General features: G+C 34.5%; 1 protein-coding gene across 2 annotated transcripts; it reads left to right on the top strand.

Moving 5' to 3' along the window:
- Positions 1-2,962: 2,962 nt before the first annotated feature.
- Positions 2,963-20,340, top strand: LOC141707741 (rRNA biogenesis protein RRP5). Of its 2 annotated transcripts, XM_074511084.1 has the most exons (41): positions 2,963-3,190; positions 3,296-3,507; positions 4,784-4,927; positions 5,101-5,274; positions 5,573-5,672; positions 5,927-5,962; positions 6,054-6,169; positions 6,290-6,412; positions 6,487-6,558; positions 7,587-7,679; positions 8,021-8,134; positions 8,221-8,343; positions 8,651-8,836; positions 8,928-9,002; positions 9,312-9,448; positions 10,009-10,143; positions 10,304-10,449; positions 10,542-10,607; positions 11,197-11,303; positions 11,539-11,619; positions 11,724-11,798; positions 11,878-11,979; positions 12,527-12,695; positions 12,783-12,931; positions 13,082-13,165; positions 13,278-13,378; positions 13,567-13,720; positions 13,799-13,873; positions 13,993-14,140; positions 14,614-15,235; positions 15,865-15,925; positions 16,703-16,848; positions 16,923-17,106; positions 17,332-17,430; positions 17,580-17,950; positions 18,042-18,218; positions 18,992-19,088; positions 19,170-19,334; positions 19,410-19,640; positions 19,710-19,793; positions 19,901-20,340. In XM_074511084.1, the coding sequence occupies exons 1-41, from the start codon at positions 3,043-3,045 to the stop codon at positions 20,006-20,008; spliced, it is 5,790 nt and encodes a 1,929-aa protein (XP_074367185.1). In that variant the 5' UTR covers positions 2,963-3,042; the 3' UTR covers positions 20,009-20,340. The 2 variants fall into 2 exon arrangements, with proteins under 2 accessions (XP_074367185.1, XP_074367186.1); XM_074511085.1 differs by lacking the exon at positions 5,927-5,962.
- The last annotated feature ends 752 nt before the right edge of the window (positions 20,341-21,092 follow it).

Below are 21,092 nucleotides of genomic sequence, written 5' to 3'. Positions count from 1 at the left end.
ACTTTAGATCGATATATGCATACCTCATAGCCGGGATTGTCAAATGTTAAGTTTTCTTGCAATATTATTTATAATAAGTCACATGTTTCAGATTAATCCTCAAATGTTATGCCACTTGATGAATGGCCTGTATGTATCCAGAATGTTTGGTTTTCTACTGCATGATCCTAATACTAAATTGCAAAGTTTTTGCAACAACACAAGTAAATGATTACACTTTGATGTTGTAGATGTTTAGAAGTTGTAAGATTCGCCACAATATTACATAAGGATTGTGAATCATAAATGACGGACCTTGAATTTGAGGATCCAGAAGTCTAGCCTTGAGCTTTTCATAATTTCTTGTAAACTTCATAATTATCAATATAATGCAAGTTTAAAAATGAATTTGAAATTCAAGAAGTTGTTGCAAAGGGAAGTTATGGTGTTATTGCTGCTGCAGTTGATACTCATACCGGGGAAAAGGTGGCAATTAAAAAGATTAATGATGTTTTTGAACATGTCTCAAATGCCATGCATATCCTCAGAGAAATCATGCTGCGTCGGTTGCTTTAACACCCTGATATTGTGGAAATAAAACCTATTCCTCTATGTCGAAGAGATTTAAGAATATATATGTTGTTTTCGAGCTGATGGAATCCGACCTTCACCAAGGAATCAATTTTAATGATAATCTCACTCCTGGACATCATCAGCTTTTCTTGTATCAGCAACTTCGAGCTTTAAAGCAAGAAAAAACATTCTTGATGATGTTGAGGGTCGAAGATAAAATGTATTACAAGCTGCAAAAGAACTTTGACATAGATTTATAGACTCTCCCCCGTTAGAAAATTGTTTATGTATTTATTTTTCCTAAGACGAGGGTATTTTCAGAGTTTTGTAAACCTTCATGTAATGTCATTTTTTTTGTTTTAAAGTTGAGGATCATGAATTTTATAATGGAATTGATGATTAAATTTTGTGAAATGAATGAACATATTTTAGTCATTATGTTGCAATTTTTATTGTGAAAAATGAGTATATATATAAATTGTGTAATTATGATTTTTATGTGGGGGGCCTAAAAAATGAAGCCTAGTAGTCGGACCCATTTTTTACAGCAAGGTGTATCTTTTTGTAACAAAATTTTTGGATGTTGGGGTAGGTATAAAAAATGTTGCCATTGATAGTAAGGGCAACGACGAAAATACTAACACCATAAAAGTGTTTTCGTTGATTTTGATTAGTCTCCAGCAATATTATTTCGACCTCTTGCAACATTTTTGAGTTGTTGCAGAAAGCCATTTATGGAGTAGTGGTTAAACCTGTAGAAATTGTTAAAAATAAAAATATGAAAGTTTAAATATAATAAGTCGTTGACGGGATTCGAACCCTGAACCTATGGGAGCAGTTTAAATATTATTATAGTATTATTTTATTATTACATCCAACGGTTTCCATCTACCTGTCTTTAGATTTGACGGTTGTTATTTTTCGTATCAACTACCTGTACCGAACAACCGACCAACAACTACCAAATAGAGGGTATTCTGGTTATAATAATATAGTATTGATAGATATATAGATAATATCATTGAAATAGACATCAAACCCCTTGGTTAAAATTTTACAAAATGATAGCCAACAATTTTAAATGTTAGAATTGGAGATTAGGGGTGAACTCGGGTTAGGTCGGTCGGTTTAGAGGTAATAAAACAACCCAACCCATTTAATTCAGTTTTTAAAAAAACTAATCCATTAACCGAAAAATATATGTCCAACCCAATCCTACCTTTTATATGTCGGGTTGGGTTGGATCAGGTTGGGTTAGTTCAAAACTCGTATAAAATTATTTGTATATTTCTTAGCAGTCAAAGATTTAAATAATTGTCCAAGTGAACCAGTGCTCCATAAAAAATAGATATTAACGCTCCATTATCAATATTGAATAGTGCAAACCAAAAATATGATTGAAATGATGTATTTACTGCTCTTCTCCGGCTATAAAGGACACAAGTATCATAAGTTATTGTATTTTAAAATGAAAAACTAATTTAGAACACCGAACTCCACAACAACAACAACTTCAGCTGAACACATGCAAGTATTAACGTAATATTTTTATGGGCTGGGCTGACCTTTCAGTGGACTGAGGTATAATATTATTGGATTTGGACTGAACTTACTATAATTGGGTTGAGTTAGGTTGATGAGGTTTAATATTTAATAAATCCTAACCTAAACAAACATATACGGGTTAATTTAAAACAAACCCATTAATAATTCGGTTTCGAATGACTCAGTTAAAGGATGAGTTTTACGGTTTGGTTTATTTTTTGTTCGAAGATCCTCTTATAGGTTTACACTAGGGCCATGTTTGTTTAATGGTATTAAGTAGGGAATAGGATTATAGTCCTTTAAATTTTCCAATCACATGTTTGTTTTATAAAAAATTAGTGAAGGGTTATCCAAGGATTATAATCATTTAAATTATCTTATCCCATGTTTGTTTTGTTGGAGTAGAGGATAGGATTATAATCCCATCTAATGCTTGGTGGGAGGAGGTATTGTTTTATCCCCTCCTACAAGTCATTTTTTAAAAGATTATAATCCCCTCATTGTTATCCCATATGAAACAAACATAGGATTGGAAAATTTAAAGGACTATATTCCAATTTCAAATACTATCCCACAAAACAAACATAGGATAAAATTTTAAAGGATTATATTTCAATCCTATACTTAATCCTTTCAAACAAACATAAGATATGATTATTTAATCCGTAGGACTAATTTTGATAGGATTAGTTATCCCCGGATTATTGTCCCGGGATTATAATCCCATGAAACAAACATGGCCTGGGTTTACACTGTATTTTTGTAACAACAAAAAAGATATAAAATTGAAGTGGATAGTCTAATAAAAAAGCCCAACTATAGCCCAAACAACGATAAATAAAAGTCCAGTAGGTTTCCACCCGTTAAAACGACCCCAAAACAGAACTACCGCTCCGTCTCTAAAACCCTTGTTAAGCCTCCTCCGGCTTTTTGTAAACCCAAAAAATGGCGCCTCCGGCTAAAAAACATAACGGCAATAAATCCGAAAAAGCCCTCAAAAAGCCTCACAATCCTTCTTTTAAACGCTCAAACGACGCCGTTTCGAAACCAGCCCCTCTTCCTCTAGACGACGACGTTCCTGACTTCCCTAGAGGTTCATTTTTCACTTCTTCACCTCTTAACATACTAACTTATTGTGTGTATATATTGTATTTATTTATATGTCTTTGGTGTGTGTGGTTGAATTGTGGTGGTGTAGGCGGAGGGAGGGCGCTGACGAGAGAGGAGCGGAACGAAATTCGAGAAGAAGTTGACGAGGAGTTCGAATCGGAGGTGATCGATTTGAAGAAGAGGAAGAAGAATAAGGTGCAGAGTAGAAGTTTCGTAGCAGAAGATGATAAATTAGGATCGTTATTCGGAGAGGGAATTTCCGGGAAATTGCCTAGGTTTGCTAATAGGATTACGTTGAAGGTACGTTTGGTTTCGATTAGTACGAGTTTTGTTAGTAAGATCATATTGTTGATTATAAGTTAGTGTGATTAATTAGGGCATTTTGTTAAGTTTTAATTTAAGAAGTGTATATGTAATGGAATTACATTTTGTGAGCTTGCTAGGGTTTTTGCGTTTTCTAAGAGTTTGATAGGTAAATGATCTTATTGTAGCGACTAACAATTTAGCTGCCACTTAATTGGAGTAGATGTGTACACTTAGTTGAGCTGTTTTTTTACTAAATAAGTGAACTTGTTGAGGATTTGTTTGTTTTGTTAGAAATGAAGTTATTTGGCGGCTTTCTTTCGTTTCAGAATTTGAAATGGGCCATGACTAGTTGCTGCGTTTCCTTGTTGATGTTACTTTCTGTAGATTGTTAGTCAATCATTTGTCTGAGTATAGTTTAAGAAGGAAACTGAAGTCTTGTATAGTGTTGGGAGTGCGGTGACAGAGGAATTAGTTCATGGAAATTGACTAAGAAGAAAAAGAGAATCAGAGGGCATAATGTGCGACTTCAATAGAAGTTCTCACGCCTTTAAATTTAAATTTATTTAATTTGGAAGATGCTGGAAGATGCTTATATAAGCACGAGTAAGCCTTTCCATGCTAATGTAATCAGTAGGGTGTATATTGTGATTAAGAAGCTAACTCTTTTCTTTTTATGATTTATCTGTGTTTAGAATTATTCTACGTGAACTTCATACTTGAAATTTATCTGTACGCGATCCTTACAAAGGTTTGAGGTGTATGTAGAATGTCACACCCTTATAATGCAATGCATCTAATTAATTAATTAGTATTTGTATATCCACAATGCTGAACACATGATATTAAATTTGTATGTCATGCAATGAGTTTATCTCTTTATGGTATTTGCTGCATATGCATTGATTTATCTGAGTACTTTCTCAGGCTATAATTGTTTTCCTGTGTATTCCACAAAATTCTCATTTAGAAATTAGTTTTTAGTATGTCAGCTGAAAGAAGTTTACTTCTTGATGAACAGTATTATGCAACACGTTTATATGCATGCTATGAGTTTTATATAACACATTGGTTCTTACTCTTAGATTTAAACATGGAATCTTAATGAATCCATAATATCCAACAATATGGTAACAGGGGACACTTTTGGCAAATATAGGTATTTGTTGTAAATACCCCTTCTTGTAAACATGATTATAAAATTTCCTAAATGTGTCGATAGCCCCAGGTTATTTTTTTTAATGTCTTAGTCACCTTCTGCATAATTTTGCAGAATATTTCTCCTGGGATGAAGCTTTGGGGTGTAATTACTGAGGTGAATGAAAAAGATATTGTGGTTGGTCTGCCGGGGGGACTGCGTGGGTTAGTTCGTTCTTGTGAAGCACTTGATTCCTTTTCAGATAACAAAGGAAGAGAGGTATACTGTACTCAGATTAATATCTGTTCCGTAATTCTAATCAATTTTTATTCTATTCAACATTCTAATTTATGACATAATGTGTACTTAAGAAGTAGAAGTTAAATGGAAGGAGGTTGCTGTACATCGTTTCCTTTTTAATAGAATTATGCCTTATTCCTCCCTAAATGCAGGAACCAGAAGGACATGTATTATCTACTATTTACAATATTGGACAGTTGGTTCCATGCATTGTGTTGAAATTGGACGATGATAAGAAAGACAAAGGGAAACGAAAGCTGTGGCTATCCTTGCGTCTGTCTTTGCTTTACAAGAGTTTAACAGTAGATACCATTCAAGATGGAATGGTACGCCATTATTTGATTTTATTATCTTCTTTTCATGTACTTTCTCAAATATAGTTTTTTTAGACTCATAGTTAAATGGTTCGGAAACGTCTCGGCTACTAGCTGGCAAGTGTTGATTTATTATATCAAAAATTGTATATTGTCATTTGTTAAACGGAAAGGACTGCACAAAATCTTTCGTTTTGATTGACCCGCCTTTATGTAATATGTAGATTCCGACCTAGAAAAGAGGTACATGATTGTCTATCTCAGGATTTTAATTCATATTATGGTTCTTATGATTGTCTACTTATTGAAGGTTCTAAGCGCGTACGTGAAAAGCATTGAAGACCATGGTTATATGCTTCATTTTGGGCTGCCTTCATTTACAGGGTTTATGTCAGAGGAAATTCAGCCTGGTAATTGCTAACATTTAGCTTATTTGAAGTACTGTTTCTTCAGCAAGTAAAATATTTTAAACTCACAAAATAGTTCTGAAGATTTACTAATGGAGGATTGTAATGATCTAGGCAGTATCTTTTTATCTGTATGTCGCTGTTTAGATGAATGCATGAATGACTAAGATTGATCTCTACAATCAGTTTTGTGAGTAGTCATACAGGGTTCCTTTCATTGGCAACTAGATTTGACATAAGTAAGCTTTGATTGATAGGTATGTTGTGGATCAGAGAGAACCAGAGTATGCCATGTATATACATGTTAAAACTTCCATATAAATTATCTTAAAGATGCAAGTTATCTTGATACATTTTCAATCTGATCCTGAATTCTCCTTGCAGGTAGAAGGGCTATTATGCACACTGGGAAACTCTTGCAAGGAGTTGTAAAGAGTGTTGATAGAACTCGAAAAGTAGTTTATCTCTGTTCAGATAGTGAGTTGACGTCTAAATGTTTGGTATGCCACTTCTGGAAGCGGTCAAACTGTGTTGCCTTGAGTTACCCGTTGCAGTTTTTAATTTATCAACTTTGGCTTGAGCAATGTTTTACTTAGATTGAAAATTTAATTTCCTTGTAGACTAGAGATATTAAGGGCATTTCAATTGATCTTCTCGTTCCTGGGATGATGGTCAATGCTCATGTAAAATCAACTCTTGAGAATGGCATCCTGTTATCATTCCTTACATATTTTTCAGGAACAGTAAGTTAACGAATATTTTCTGGAGTATTTGTACGTTGCTTATGTTCAATCTGACATCACTTATCTCTTTGTAGGTCGATATGTTTCACTTGGAGAATCCATTCTCTAATTCAAAGTGGAAAGAAGAGTACAATCAATATAAAAAGGTATGGTCCTACTTGTTTGTCTTGATATCATCATCTGTAATTTTTGGCTTATCTTTACTTAGCTGTTGATAAGTTTTCTTAATTGCTTATGTTTTGGCCCCTTTCAAAGTATAAAATAGTTTGTCTGCCGATTGAAGATAACTTGGTACAAACTGAAGTATGAATCTGGAATTGACTACTTGTATGAATGTCAATTTTACGGTAGTCTTAATATTTGGTACAGTTTCAACGGAGTCTCTCTTAATTATGAATATTCGATTTTTTTTCCAACAATAAATCTTCTGTGTAATGTTTCTCACTTGGTCTTGGATCAGAAATAGCAGTATTGTATCTCCTTTTTGTTCTACAGGATTAATTGTAAATTTTAAAAATTAGGGAGCATAAGTAATTGTGGAATGGAGCTGTAAATATTGTCTTATATTTTATTACTTGCCATCATCTGAAAATTAGTACTCATTTTAAAGCTCAAGTATATGAGTCTTGAGAGAGTCATAGATTTAGGTCTAGTTTGTTATCGATGTAACCCAACTTTGTAACCTAAAGTTCCTTGGATTATAAATGAGTTATGGTGTTTTGTTTGTTGTATTTTAAATTGGACAACAAATTCCAAATTCCAAGGTTTTGAAGGTACTACACAACATGTGAATTTAGGGGAATTTAGTTACCAAGGTCCCTCGTGACCATCACAAATTATGTAGCTATCTAATATAAAATTGTTAACTACTTGCCAAAATTAACTATTTAGCCTCTAGTTACATATTAATAAACCGAATACAAACATTTTAATTATCTTGTTGGAACCTATTGTTGTAATTTAGTTACCATGAAGTTCAAGTCCCCGTGTAACTACAAGATTGACGAAACAAACGAGGCCTTAAAAGAATATCAGAATCAGGATAATTACTTTAAGATTTAAAAATTAAATATTTATGTGCATTGTTTTTGGATTTTGGTCCAATTTCATCTTGTCGCGTATTTTCCGTACAATTTATTATAATTATTTAACCACCTTTTGTTTCTTGGCTTAGGTGAATGCTCGGATATTATTTGTTGATCCTTCAACAAGAGCTGTTGGGTTGACACTAAATCCCAATCTTGTCCAAAATAAAGCTCCACCTGCAGTAAGTATTTTGACCATGATAACCTTTTTTTAAACATGGGTTTGAAACAAGGATAACTTTTTTTGACAAATAAACAAGGATAAATTTTGTTATACATGGTAGTTGTAGGCTACAAGTTATGTCTAAATCCTTTGGGTACCTAACCTTTTTACCATGGATTACATATTCTAAATGAGAAAACAATTTTACTGGTTCATTCAATACAAATGTGTAAATATCATTTAGGGTTGCTGAATGACTATGCAATTGCATCTTTTGTATGTCATATTTAACCACTGTTGATTGCTACATTCATAATATGGTTTCTCTCTTTTAACATGCTGATAACATCTGTCGAGTAGCTTCTTAATGCAGGAGATATCTTTGATAATTCAAAGGTAATCAGGATTGATAGAGGATTAGGCCTTCTTTTGGAAGTTCCCTCCTCACCAGTCCCAACTCCAGCATATGTCAGTGTAAGTTTATCTTAGATGTTTCAGTTTGATTGTTCACAAAAATAGTTGATTATTGCAGGGGAGACACTGATACAATAAGGTTGCAGGTGTCTGATGCATCTGACAAAGAAATTCGCAAATTAGAGAAAAGTTTTAAGGAAGGGAGTCATGTTCGTGTTAGAATTCTTGGGTTCAGGCACCTGGAGGGTTTAGCTACTGGTGTTTTGAAGGTTACTTTTTGTTTCTTTAATTCTATAACATTATAATTCTGATGGTTTATTTACCAAAAGAGGAAACTTCTGCTATGTGTCATGTTATAATATTGACAAACTTCAAGAGATCTCACCCTGATATTATGTTACTAAACAAGAGCTAGATTAACATGATTTAATCATGTGAATTCTTTTCTATAGAACTTTAATCGTATAAATTATAATAAAATGTTTTTTTTTGTTAATTTTGGATATGGTCATTTACTGATATGTAAATACTCCCTTCGTCCCACTCATTTCTTTACAATTTTTCCAATGCTTGCAGACTAGTGCTTTTGAAGGGTCTGTTTTCACCCATTCCGATGTTAAGTCTGGTATGATTGTCAAGGGCAAAGTTGTCGTCGTTGATAGTTTTGGTGCCATCGTACAACTTGCTAGCGGGGTGAAGGCACTTTGTCCTATACGTCATATGTCAGAACTTGATATAGCTAAGCCTAGGAAAAAGTTTCAGGTGACTTGGTAGCAGGCATTAGTTTATGGCTTTGAGTTTTATATTTTGGATTACCCTTGTAATGTTTGTCTTTTTTGGTCAACTTTTTCAGGTTGGAGCGGAACTAATCTTCCGTGTTCTTGGTTGCAAGTCCAAAAGAATTACTGTTACTCACAAGAAAACACTTGTATGCCTTTCTTGAATTTATAATTCTATTTGTATTCGTTTTTATTCCTTATATTGAAATTCCTGCTTCTTCTCTGTTAAAGACAAGTAAACTTTAAATGCTATTCTCTCAGCATCCATTTTCAACGTGAGTGGAATTGTTTTTTCGTTCTTATCTCTACATTCATTATGCTTCTTTACCTTGCGGCTTTTTGTTGCTCATTCCTAGTATAGTTGTATATATACTGCTCTAATGTATTATATGTTTTTTAATGTTATCAATCTGTGTGGTTTATGAGCTAAATTAGGATTGTTTCTTTTGTTACTTTAGGTGAAATCAAAGCTTGAGATTCTTAGCTCTTATGCTGATGCAACTGAAGGATTAATAACCCATGGATGGATAACGAAGATTGAGAAACATGGTTGTTTTGTCAGATTTTACAATGGAGTGCAAGGGTTTGCTCCCAGGTTGGCAAGAGACTTATGATTGATTACTTAGTCAGTTAGTCTGACTATTTCATTTGTGTGTATTTTTTTACTGTGTTATAGTTTTTGTCATGGACATGGTCTGTTTTTTACCTTCTGTAATTACTATGAAGAACAGTATTTATGCCTAATCTGTTTAGGCATATATAGGGGTTAATGCAAATTTATATGATGCTACGTGAAGTATATTTTTCATACTAAGCCCTTCATATGTAGTCCGAGTTTTTTTCCTGCTGTCTAAATGAATGCAGGACGAGTTATCAACGTCAAGATTAGCTGACATATTCTCTTATCTCTGTTTTTTGTCTGATCGAAGAAATTCTAGTTTAAATGATGATTTTGAAATGTGGGAACAATGCTGACATGATATAAGTTGGTTCATATCCCTTTCGATTTTACATCATGCCTCATTGTTATTGTTTATTGCTTTGATTACTGCATAAGATTATGTTATAGTGTATTTAGAGTATTGCTCCAAATTCCTTTTTCAGAAATATCAGATTTGAGATCTGAAAACTGATAGTTTTATATTTTGAACCCAGATCTGAACTTGGGCTGGATAAAGGGAGTGAAATAAGCTCAGTATATCATGTTGAGGAGGTGGTGAAATGTCGAGTTATAAGTTCTCTTCCCGCTTCACGGCGTATCAACCTTAGTTTTATTATGTCGTCTTCAAGGTTTGATTCCTTTAAACACACACACACACATATGTATATATTCTAGATGGTTATGTTGGTCTTTCCATTATTGCGAGCACCCCTAATTTCAGTCACGTACCACATTTGAATAAGCAGGCCAATAAGGATCTAATATGGTCATACTCTTTTCTACTAATAGGATGTCTGAAGATGACGTGGTCAAACCAGGAAAACTCATTTCAGGCGTTGTTGAACAGATTTCTCCTAATACCATTACAATTAGTATTGACGTCAATGGTTACACAAAAGGAACTCTTTCTACTGAACATCTGGCTGACAACCAAGGTGATGTATGCCTTCTTGCTCGTATGCTTTGGATGGTCCCTGCGTACAATTAATTAGTCGGATTTCAGATTTTCTGTAGTTTTGCTTTACAGGGCTTGCTGCCTTGATGAAGTTAACTTTGAAGCCAGGATACCAATTTGATCGACTCTTGGTCATTGGTATTCTCTTTGTTTATTTTTCCTTTTTTTGCTTTATATTCTTATAGTTCTCTCTCGCAATTGATTTGCAGAAAGTAACCGAGTTATGATGATTAAAATTGATTTGCTTTGTGTAAATGTTGGCTACATTCCTGCACAGTCAAGATTTGTAGTCGGAAGTTAATAACATGATAAAGACTGGAATATATTACTTAAAGGATGACTGGATGCGATATTTACATTCCTAGGAGAACGATACATTTCTTTACAATATTAAAAAACACTAAGCCATGAACTTCTTGAAGTCCATATTCTATAAGTGGACGAGCAAACAATATATATCATGTTTCAACACCCAATCTTGACTTTTACCTATATTTGAATGTTAAAAGAAAAATGAGTTGTCGCATAGTAACACAGTGGAATCAGTGTGTATAAAGATGTGTTTGCCATGCTCAACTCACTGATCATTGTAGTCTTTATTGATTTCACGTTCTGCAGTCTGGATTTACAAAACTATTAATTTTCTGTTGCAAGTGTAGCAACAAAATTATATCTTAAATTGTAGTTGCTGCTTATATACTCTGAAATTCTTTTATGTTCGCTTTAGATGTTGAGAGCAGCTGCTTGATTCTCACTGCCAAATATTCTCTTGTTAATATGAGCGACCAACTTCCTCTGGATATCAGTCAAATTCTCCCTCATTCAGTGGTTCATGTAAGATGATCTGGTACCTCCATATAAAATATACATGGTCAGAATATTGTTCTTTGGTGTCAGACTTTTCGGATGAGAATGATAAAGAATAGTGTAGGCCTGCTTTAAAATGGAAAACGGTTTCTGAAAACTTGGAGCTATTAGTAACATAAATGAACTCAAGTCTCTTTGCATTTGCTAGTGTGTTTTTTTCTTTATGTTTTAATTAGATGATCTAACTATGCTTTTGAAACAGGGATATGTGTGCAACATAATTGAAACTGGTTGCTTTGTCCGCTTTTTGGGGCGTTTGACCGGTTTTGCTCCTAAAAGCAAGGTAAAATTCATTGAGCTAATCTCTTTGTATCTTGTATGAACACACAAAGGTTCAATATCATTTAGATATATGCTTAATTCATTGACTCATTCTCCTGTTTGTAGTCCACTGATGATTGGAGGGTTGATTTGTCGAAAGTATTTTACATTGGACAATCTGTACGGAGTAACATACTTGAGGTAGGTGACAAGGCTGACAGTGTAATGTTGGCTTAAGTTATGTTTGAGAAATTCAGTTTTACTTCCGTTTTCTATCCAGGTAAATAGCGAAACTGGTAGAGTGACACTATCTCTGAAGCAATCGATATGCTCGTCGACAGATGCGTCCTTTATTCAGGAGTATTTTATCTTGGAAGAAAAGGTAATATTTGTCATTCGTTATGTTGGTAATAAAGTATTTGCTTCCCAAGAATTTTCAAATGACTGACACCAGGTTCTTTCTGTTCACCTTTCTAGTCTATGAATTAAACAGAAAAGTAAAAAAATATGCAACTGTCCTTTGGGAACCATAAAAGTATATAAACCGCTAAGGCTTGACACGAATGTGACTAAAGTTCAATGCACGATTGTGTTGTATGTGGTTCTCATGGTTCCGATATTGTTCTGATTCTATGTGAATCAGCCCCGACAGATAAAACGTCTTCATACATGAGCTGTGTATGAGAGGGTGAAGATGGGGGTGTAGAGTACTAAACCAACTTTGAAAAAGAGATTTTCATTTTTGAAAAAGAGATGAGACCTTTTGTACATGTCACATTGTCTGTGTTTACACCTTTCTATTATATCGTAGATTGTGTTCTTCCTGGTCTTTTGTTGTACGTAAGGGCATACACACAATCTAAATTTTACAGTTCCTCTCTGAATAGTTGTATCCTTTTTACATTCATTTTTTTGATTCTGTGGCCCAGATTGCAAAGCTGCAATTATCGAGCTCAACTGGTTCGGAGTTAAAATGGGTCGAAGAATTTGGTATTGGTAGACTTATTGAGGGGGAGGTGCAAGAGACAAAAAACATTGGAGCTGTTATCCGCTTTAAGAATTGTGATGATGTTCTTGGCTTTATAACTCCTTATCAATGTAAGTCGCTTGTTTAAGTGTGGAAATTATCAGGTACACAAGTGTTTTTTTTCTTTTTATAATATTTGGTTTGGCAAACTTATGCAGTGGGTGGACAGTCCGTGGAGACTGGTTCAATCATTCAAGCTGTGGTTCTTGATGTCTCCAAGATGGAACGCCTTGTGGATCTAACTTTAAAGCCAGATATTGTTAATAGATTAAAAGAGGGCACTTCTAGCATCAAGTCTCAGAAGAAGGTAATTTCTACATTGGTTAATTTAGTTTTCTTGTGATAATGATCTCTATATTGGTCAGGTTAGAGAGTTACACATAGTTGTGAATGTATATTAACATTCCATCTTGGTACAGAGAATCATGCATAACCCTTATATCTTTCCTGATTTCAGAAACGCAAAAGGGAAGCACATACAGACATGGAGGTGCAAGAAGCTGTAACTGCCATAGTTGAGCTTGTAAAAGAGAATTATTTGGTACGTGTCTCCTTCTATTTTGTTGTAATAATATGACCTGGCTATACCCTTTTGAATGCAAGGATGGTCCAGATTGTTTTTAATAATCTTTTGTTTACTTTATTTGATTCAGGTTCTTTCAATACCTAAGTATAACTTTACCCTAGGTTATGCATCACTAATGGACTACAACACTCAGTTGTTGCCTCCTAAACACTTTGTTCCTGGACAAAGGTAAGAACATTCGCAATTGTTAGTTTTTGGCTTTTACCCTTTCTTTTTCTCATCTGCATTTTTGTATGTTAAGGAAGAATACTAATAATAAAATGCTTGATCACTAACATGCATTGGTTGGCAGACACAATTTTCAATCAGTAGTAACTATTTTTTAGCCTTGAAAATATATTTGTTTTTTGGTGTAGTTTAAGTGCTACAGTAGTGGCTCTTCCAAGTCAATCAACAGCAGGAAGATTGCTCCTGCTTCTTAACTCTCTATGTCAACTGAAGGAGACTTCTAGTTCAAAGAGGGCAAAAAAAAAGTTGAGTTATGATGTTGGATCCCTTATTCAGGCAGAGGTAAAAGTTATCATTTGCACACCTGTTAGTTCTCTTGTCAGGATGCACTTTTCTGACTTCATTTTTAATTGTTTCCAGATTACTGAGATAAAGCCTCTTGAGTTAAGAGTCAAATTTGGACCTAGTTGGCATGGGAGAGTACATATAACCGAGGTAATCATAGGCTAGACGAGTTGTTAAATTGTTATATTGGCCGTTACATGGTTAATTTTGTTAAGAAATTATATTTTCTTGTCATTTGTCGTGTGTAATTTTGGGCAGTTCATTTTCAGGCAAGTGATGATAATGTTGAAGATCCCTTCAGTAACTTTCGCATCGGGCAGATGCTGGCTACAAAGATTGTCTCCAAGCCTAAGAAGTTGGAAAATTCTAAAAAACTCCATAATTGGGAGCTCTCTATCAAACCTTCATTACTTGCAGGTAAAATATGTGATTGGTTTGCCTAAGCTAGATAACTAACCATTAGATGCATACCTATCTTAAGTTCACAAGAATTTCGGAATGCCCCTGTACCATTTGGGTAATATCATCATTTTATAAAGCTTTTTTCAATACTATATCTGCCTTAAGTTTCACTTTTTGGGTGCTAGTATATGCCTCTATAAGTGTTGTAAGATACTTGTTTTGAACACAGTTTTTTATGATGGTGTATTTTACATCGTTTTTAACTTGATAAAAGGTAATTAATTGTTCCCTCTATAGTATATCCTGCAAAGTTGTACTATTATTTTGCACATTCATTTGTAAAAAAAATGACTTGGTATGATTTTAAGTGTAAAGTATAAGTGAAATACGGACATATCAAAAGGATGAACTTTCTTTAAGGAACTTCTTATGTCAAATTATTACAGTCATAGTACAAATTTTAACATGAGTCTTTTTTGGCTATCCAGAACCAGCTGACACAGTGGCCCAAATTACAGCTGAAGAATTCAATTATGTGATTGGCCAAAGTGTCAAGGGATTTGTGTATAGGGTGGATACAGACTGGGTTTGGTTATCAATATCTCGTGATGCAAGGGCTCAACTGTATGTTCTTGACAGTGCATATGAACAAAAGGAACTTGAGGAATTTCAAAAGCGTTTTCATGTGGGTCAAGCTCTCACTGGCTACATTCTGAGTAGTAATAAGGAGAAGAAGCTGTTACGTGTGGTGCTGCAAGAATTGGCTATTTTTCCTGTGAGTGAAAATGGGGATGTGTCAAACCATATTTCGAAGGAGATTACAACAGCTCATTTACGTGAAGGTCAGGCTGTTGGAGGCAGGATTTTCAAAATTTTACCGGGTATTGGGGGCCTGCTTGTGCAGGTCGATCCTCACCTATATGGTAAGGTTCATTACACAGAACTGACAGATGATTGGGTACCAGATCCACTATCTGGGTATCGCGAAGGGCAATTTGTTACATGCAAAGTCCTAGAAGTTAGCCGCTCAGTTACGGGTACTACCCACATCGATTTGTCACTACGCCTAGCTTCAGCCGCCTCACAGAGTCAACAACCGGCCGAAATTGGGTATACTACTTATTTGGTATCCTGTCTACTTTATTGTGTATTTTCGTATGTATTTGGCCGTAATCTGAAATGCAGTTGTATGTTTGGCCTATGTTTTAGGATCCAACTTTTAAAGTCATTACCTGAAATTTGCTCTTGTTTACATTAATTACGGAATAGTTAAGCTTCTTAATGCACGACACGCAATAGAAAAATGAATTTATGAACTATAATGATGATAGGATAGAATGTGGATTAATGAACTAAAATGATAATAAGTTAGAACTCTGGTGGATGAACAACAGAAAATCCAGTACCAATATTTTCTCTGGCGCTTCATTTACTCTGTAGGGCCCATCTTTATGATTGAGTAGTAATTAACAATTATGCTTATGTGTAGGAGTACATGTTCCACAATAGTTGAAGGGTAAATCCACTTAATTCAAATTTAAAATATAAAACCAATATTATGTAGGGCCCTGAGAAAAGTAAAGCCGCTTAGCAAGAAGGCAAGTAAGAGCAGCGCGTGCAGTATAGGCTTATTTTATTTAGTTAAATATCTTATCAGTGTATTTTTTTTTCTTTTTAAAAGTATACTTGTCATTGAGGAATATTCTCCAAGAGAGAATGATAAGCTAAAAAAATTTCAGGCCATCTCTATCTAGACGTGTGGAGAAATTGGAGGATCTTCATCCTAATAAAGTTGTACAGGTACTTTATAAATGGACACTTTATTTATAGGTTTTGAGCTGATGTATATGGAATCTATCTTTATTCCTGATGTCCTGTATATATCTGTTAAATTGTTTTTCATGCATCTATTAAAACTAATTAATCCCAGTACTTGATATGCATGCATATAAAAATCTACTTCTGCTTCTGACCTTACACAGACTTGATGCATTTCAAATTTGTTGGGTTTTACCTTTTATGTTGTGCTCCATCCAGTTAAACCAGTTCTATCAATGCCTATTATTGCCATTATGATATATTTGGTTGATGTTGAATGGCAAAATTTAAGTTTGTTTTCCATTACTGAGTGTATTCTGCTCATAGAGCAGGTTCCGGAAAGGTTATAATGTATGCTTATCTTCGCTATACTTGGTAAGAGTGGAGAGGCTTTTTCTGCAATGATCCCATCTTAAACGGTGTAAAATAATATAACGCAAGAAAATAACAGTAAGAAAACACAGATATAAGAGAACCCAATAAAAGACGACATACACTATATATTAAATTAGATGATATCATGCACTAAAATAATGGATAGTCAACATGCAAAACAATCACGGAAAAAAGGTTTAAATCTACGGAGATGTTAAGATTATTTGTGGTAAAATCAACAATTTCACTCTACATATTGGTCCTAACTTTATTAGGTTAATTATGTCTCGCCGTTGTTTTGACTAAGGGCTTAGCTTCAATCAGTACCTTCTGCAGTATAATGTCCCAACTATTATCTGTTTGTGCCTATGCAATTGTTATTAGGGGTATGTCAAGAATGTAACTCCCAGAGGATGTTTCATCATGCTATCACGAAAGTTTGATGCACGGATACTTCTCTCGAATTTGTCTGATGGATTTGTTGAAAACCCCGATCGTCAGTTCCCAATTGGGAAGCTTGTGAATGGGAAGTAAGTTTCCGCATGACCTTATTTTTGCAAGTACAACACTGTTTTATATCATTTACCAAAGCAATTCATTTCAGGGTAATATCTGTTGAGCCCCTGTCAATGCGAATTGAAGTCACTCTTAGGACAACAAGCACACCGAAAGCCTCAAATAATGGCGTAGCTAATTTGAGTAGTCTTAGAGTTGGAGATATCATTTCTGGAAATATAAGGCGTGTTGTGGCGTACGGCTTGTTTATCTCTATCGATCAGTCAAACATTGTAAGTAACTATTACCTTCTTATTTTTAACAGCTACTTGGCATGTATCTAACACTGTAATTTGTGTAAAGTGGATTAAATATTTTTCGTATTCAATTATTTTTAATCGTCTTCTTCTGAAGTCAGCCTTATTGTTTAACATTTTTCTCTCCATCATGCTTAAAATACTCAGATGTATGCGCACATCCTTCCTTTTAAGTAATGCTTGACTATTTCCCTTGCGTAGGTTGGACTATGCCACCTTTCGCAGCTTCCTGAGGAGCATACTAAGAATATTGAAGCCAAGTACAAAGCTGGAGATAGAGTCACAGCGAAAATATTGAAGGTATGCTGTAAATCACATAAATAATAAACTCTTTTTTGACAGTACCTAAGCTGTTAAATTTTAGGTGCATTGTCTTATATGCTGTTTGATTAGGCTCCAAATTTCGGCCATGACACCTTAAATTTTGTATATTTACATCTTATTACCAGGTGGACGGGGATAGAGATAGGATTTCTCTTGGGATGAAAGATTCAGACTTGAGTGATGATACACATATCCAAACACCATTAGACCAAATGTCTGATGATGCTTCCGAGGAGAACTTTATTGTAGAAGGTGAGCATATAATGTCCGACGATGCTTCTGGGAAAGCTCTTGTTCTATCTGAAGTGGAACCCAGGGCATCAGTCCTTTCTAAAGTGGAATCAAGGGCTTCTGTACTTCCGCTTGAGGTTACCCTAGATGATGCAGAGAACTCCCCTGTAAGTATCAATGCAGATGGTCAAAGGCTTGAGCATGTTGATAAAACCGACACCATGGATCAAAGAAAAAAACTAGCAAAGAAAAAAGCAAAGGAGAGGTATTACTATCATCCACGGAGTTTGATCAGTTTTAACTAGATATGTAGCTTTCGAAGCTTCAAGTATTTCTCACACCGAACTGTTTTGCAGGGAACTAGAAATCAGTGCTGCTGAGGAAAGACTGATTGAGGAAGATATACCGAGGACTGCTGATGAATTTGAAAAGCTTATTAGAAATTCCCCCAATAACAGCTTTCTTTGGATAAAATATATGGAGTTTATGATTTCTCTATCTGATGTTGAGAAGGCCCGGTCAATAGCTGAGAGGTACAAAGTTTTGATTCACAAGCAGTTTTGTTTTACAGCTACATGAACTTTTGTTGTGTCTGCTTAATTGGAATGAATCGCGGGTGGATTAAATCATTAAATCAAAAGTTAAAATGATATGTTTTATGAACATATAAATATAATTTCTATTCCTAATTCTGTATAACAAGGGTTTATTCTTTCCGTTAACAAATGAATGCTCACTTCTTTCTTCTGTTATTTTCTGTCACCAACTTACCAAGTGTGGCGTTAATGTACAACGGATTTTAAAAGAATTGGATTGCTGCCCCTCTCTCTCTCTACACACACACACATCTGTAAATTAAAACTAAATTATGAAATTCAGTTGTCCACAGCTCTTAAAAATGTAATTTTTTATTCCTCTTAAACCCTGGATTTATGGTCCGGAACTATTTTTAATGAAAATTACCATAGTTGGATTTTCCTGTATACGTAAGTTTTTAAAACAAATTAATCCTTGTCTAGCTTACTTAGTGGAATGTCCTTGTTTAGCTTAGCTAATGGAATGTAAATATGTAAAATATCTTTATATCTTTTCTGTTATTATGTATATTATGTTCAGTTTATTTATATTCTTAATTTTTGGGCCTTAGCCTCTATAGCTCTATCTGTTGAGAACAATTACATGAGAATCTTTGGTGCAAACTTCCAGATGCATTGATACAAAGATTGCAACAGGAACTGTTGTAGTTTGTGACCTTTCAGGATGTGAGTTCTAACTTTTTTTTTCTTTTTGGAATATAACTCTAAAGGGCCCTGAGAACAATTAACATCCGTGAAGAATCTGAAAAGCTAAATATCTGGGTAGCTTTTTTTAATCTTGAGAATGAGTATGGAAATCCACCAGAGGTATGCTATATAATTCTTTCTTGATTCCACTATCAAGACCATATATTTCTACACACTCACTGGGTTTTATATTGTCCCTAGGATGCTGTTGCAAAAATTTTCCAGAGAGCATTGCAGTATTGTGATCCTAAAAAAGTGCATCTTGCTTTGCTTGGAATGTACGAGAGAACTGAAAGACCGGAGCAGCAGAAGTTGGCTGACGAACTTATTGACAAAATGGTGAAGAAGTTTAAACATTCTTGCAAGGTAAGTGCTATTTAGCAACTGCTGTAGACCGCCTTTAAAGAATATCGAATATTCACTTCTTTTTTTGAAATATAGGTTTGGCTAAGGCGAATTCAGATACTCTTAAAGAAAAAACAGGATGGTGTTCAGCCCCTTGTAAACCGTGCTCTTTTGAGTCTTCCTAAGCATAAGCATATAAAGTTCATCTCACAGGCAGCAATACTTGAATTCAAAAGTGGTGTACCTGATAGAGGACGTTCCATGTTTGAGGGAATGCTAAGGGAGTACCCGAAAAGGACAGACTTGTGGAGCATTTATCTTGATCAAGTAAGCTAGCTCTTTCCGGGTTGGCTGAAACTGTCTCCACCTAGCATCTAATTTGTTTTTTCTTAACAGGAAATTCGACTGGGTGACGTGGATGTTACTCGTTCATTATTCGAGAGGGCGATAAGTTTGAGCCTTCCCCCAAAAAAGATGAAGGTTTGTATAATTATCATTTTACATAACCTCTTGATATGTTTATCAACTAATATGATGGCTACTATCTATACTTTGCTTTAGTAATTACATTTATCTTTTTGATGCAGTTTTTGTTCAAAAAGTATCTAGAGTATGAAAAATCTTTTGGTGATGAAGAACGTATTGAATATGTGAAGAGAAAGGCAATGGAATATGTGGAGAGCACCAATTCTTGATACACGAGAAAATCTAAGCGAGCCAGCCAGCACAGCTGGTTTTCGAAAAATTAAAATTTTGACAGGAGGCAGTGATAGGGGTGAGAAAAAGTATTTGGCCGAAGAGAAAGGCTGAGCTTGACTGAAGAGATCCTGGCCAGCAATGGTTAAATTTTGGCAATAAAGATGTGTTGTAATATATTTATATCACAATTTTCAAACTTGTCATGGGTTTTTGACCTTTATTCATTTTTTTCGTGATTTGTATTTGTAAGCAGCTTCTGTAATTATCCGGCTGGATTATCCAACTCTCTCTTGATTACATATAATTTATTCCTTGGGTTTGCAAGGACTATGATCCCCTCATTTTAATTTTTATCTAGACAAAGCCATAGGAAGATGCTGTTCTTTTTCTGATCGATCATCTGTAAGAGTTATTGTTGGAGGGTGTTTGGGGTTTGGAGCACCGGCTTAAAGTGATTTTTGACCAATTTTAAAAATATTTTTTGTGTAATTAGTAAAAACCAAAAAGAGACTTGGTTTTAAAAGCCAACTTGAAAAGAGGTATTTTTCAACTACATGCGAGGGTTATTGATAAGTGTTATAAACCTTAACTAAAAATATTAGTTATGTTTAATGTAGACGAAGTATAGGAGAATAGAAGATATGGAGAGAAAGTTGTATCTCATTTCATTAGTAAAATGAGTTATTTATAGTAGTTGGTTTACAAGTCCTATTAAATAAGCTATTCTAATCTTTTTCATTAAGTATTATAAAATTTCCTTGATAAGCTTTACAAGTCTTACTCGATAAACTTTACAAGTCTTCGTGATTAAGTTTCTTTCTTAAGAAGCTGTGCAAGTCTTTCTCAGTAAGATTTGAAAGACTTCCTCGATATGCTTTGACAATTAGTTTATATTTATTCAAATATTTTAACACTCCCCCTTGATTGTCAAATGCGAGTTATTGCAAAGATTGATTACCTCATTAAAACCTTGCAAGGAAAAACCTAGTGGGATAAAAACCTTGAAGAAGGAAAAAGAGTACAACCTCCCCCTGAATAAAATGTCTCACATTTTGACATTTTGATGTAGCAAACTTTTTA

This window comes from Apium graveolens, chromosome 2 (genome assembly GCF_009905375.1).
Source record: "Apium graveolens cultivar Ventura chromosome 2, ASM990537v1, whole genome shotgun sequence".
Lineage (NCBI taxonomy): Eukaryota > Viridiplantae > Streptophyta > Magnoliopsida > Apiales > Apiaceae > Apium > Apium graveolens.
This window is presented reverse-complemented; position numbering and strand designations above follow the sequence as displayed.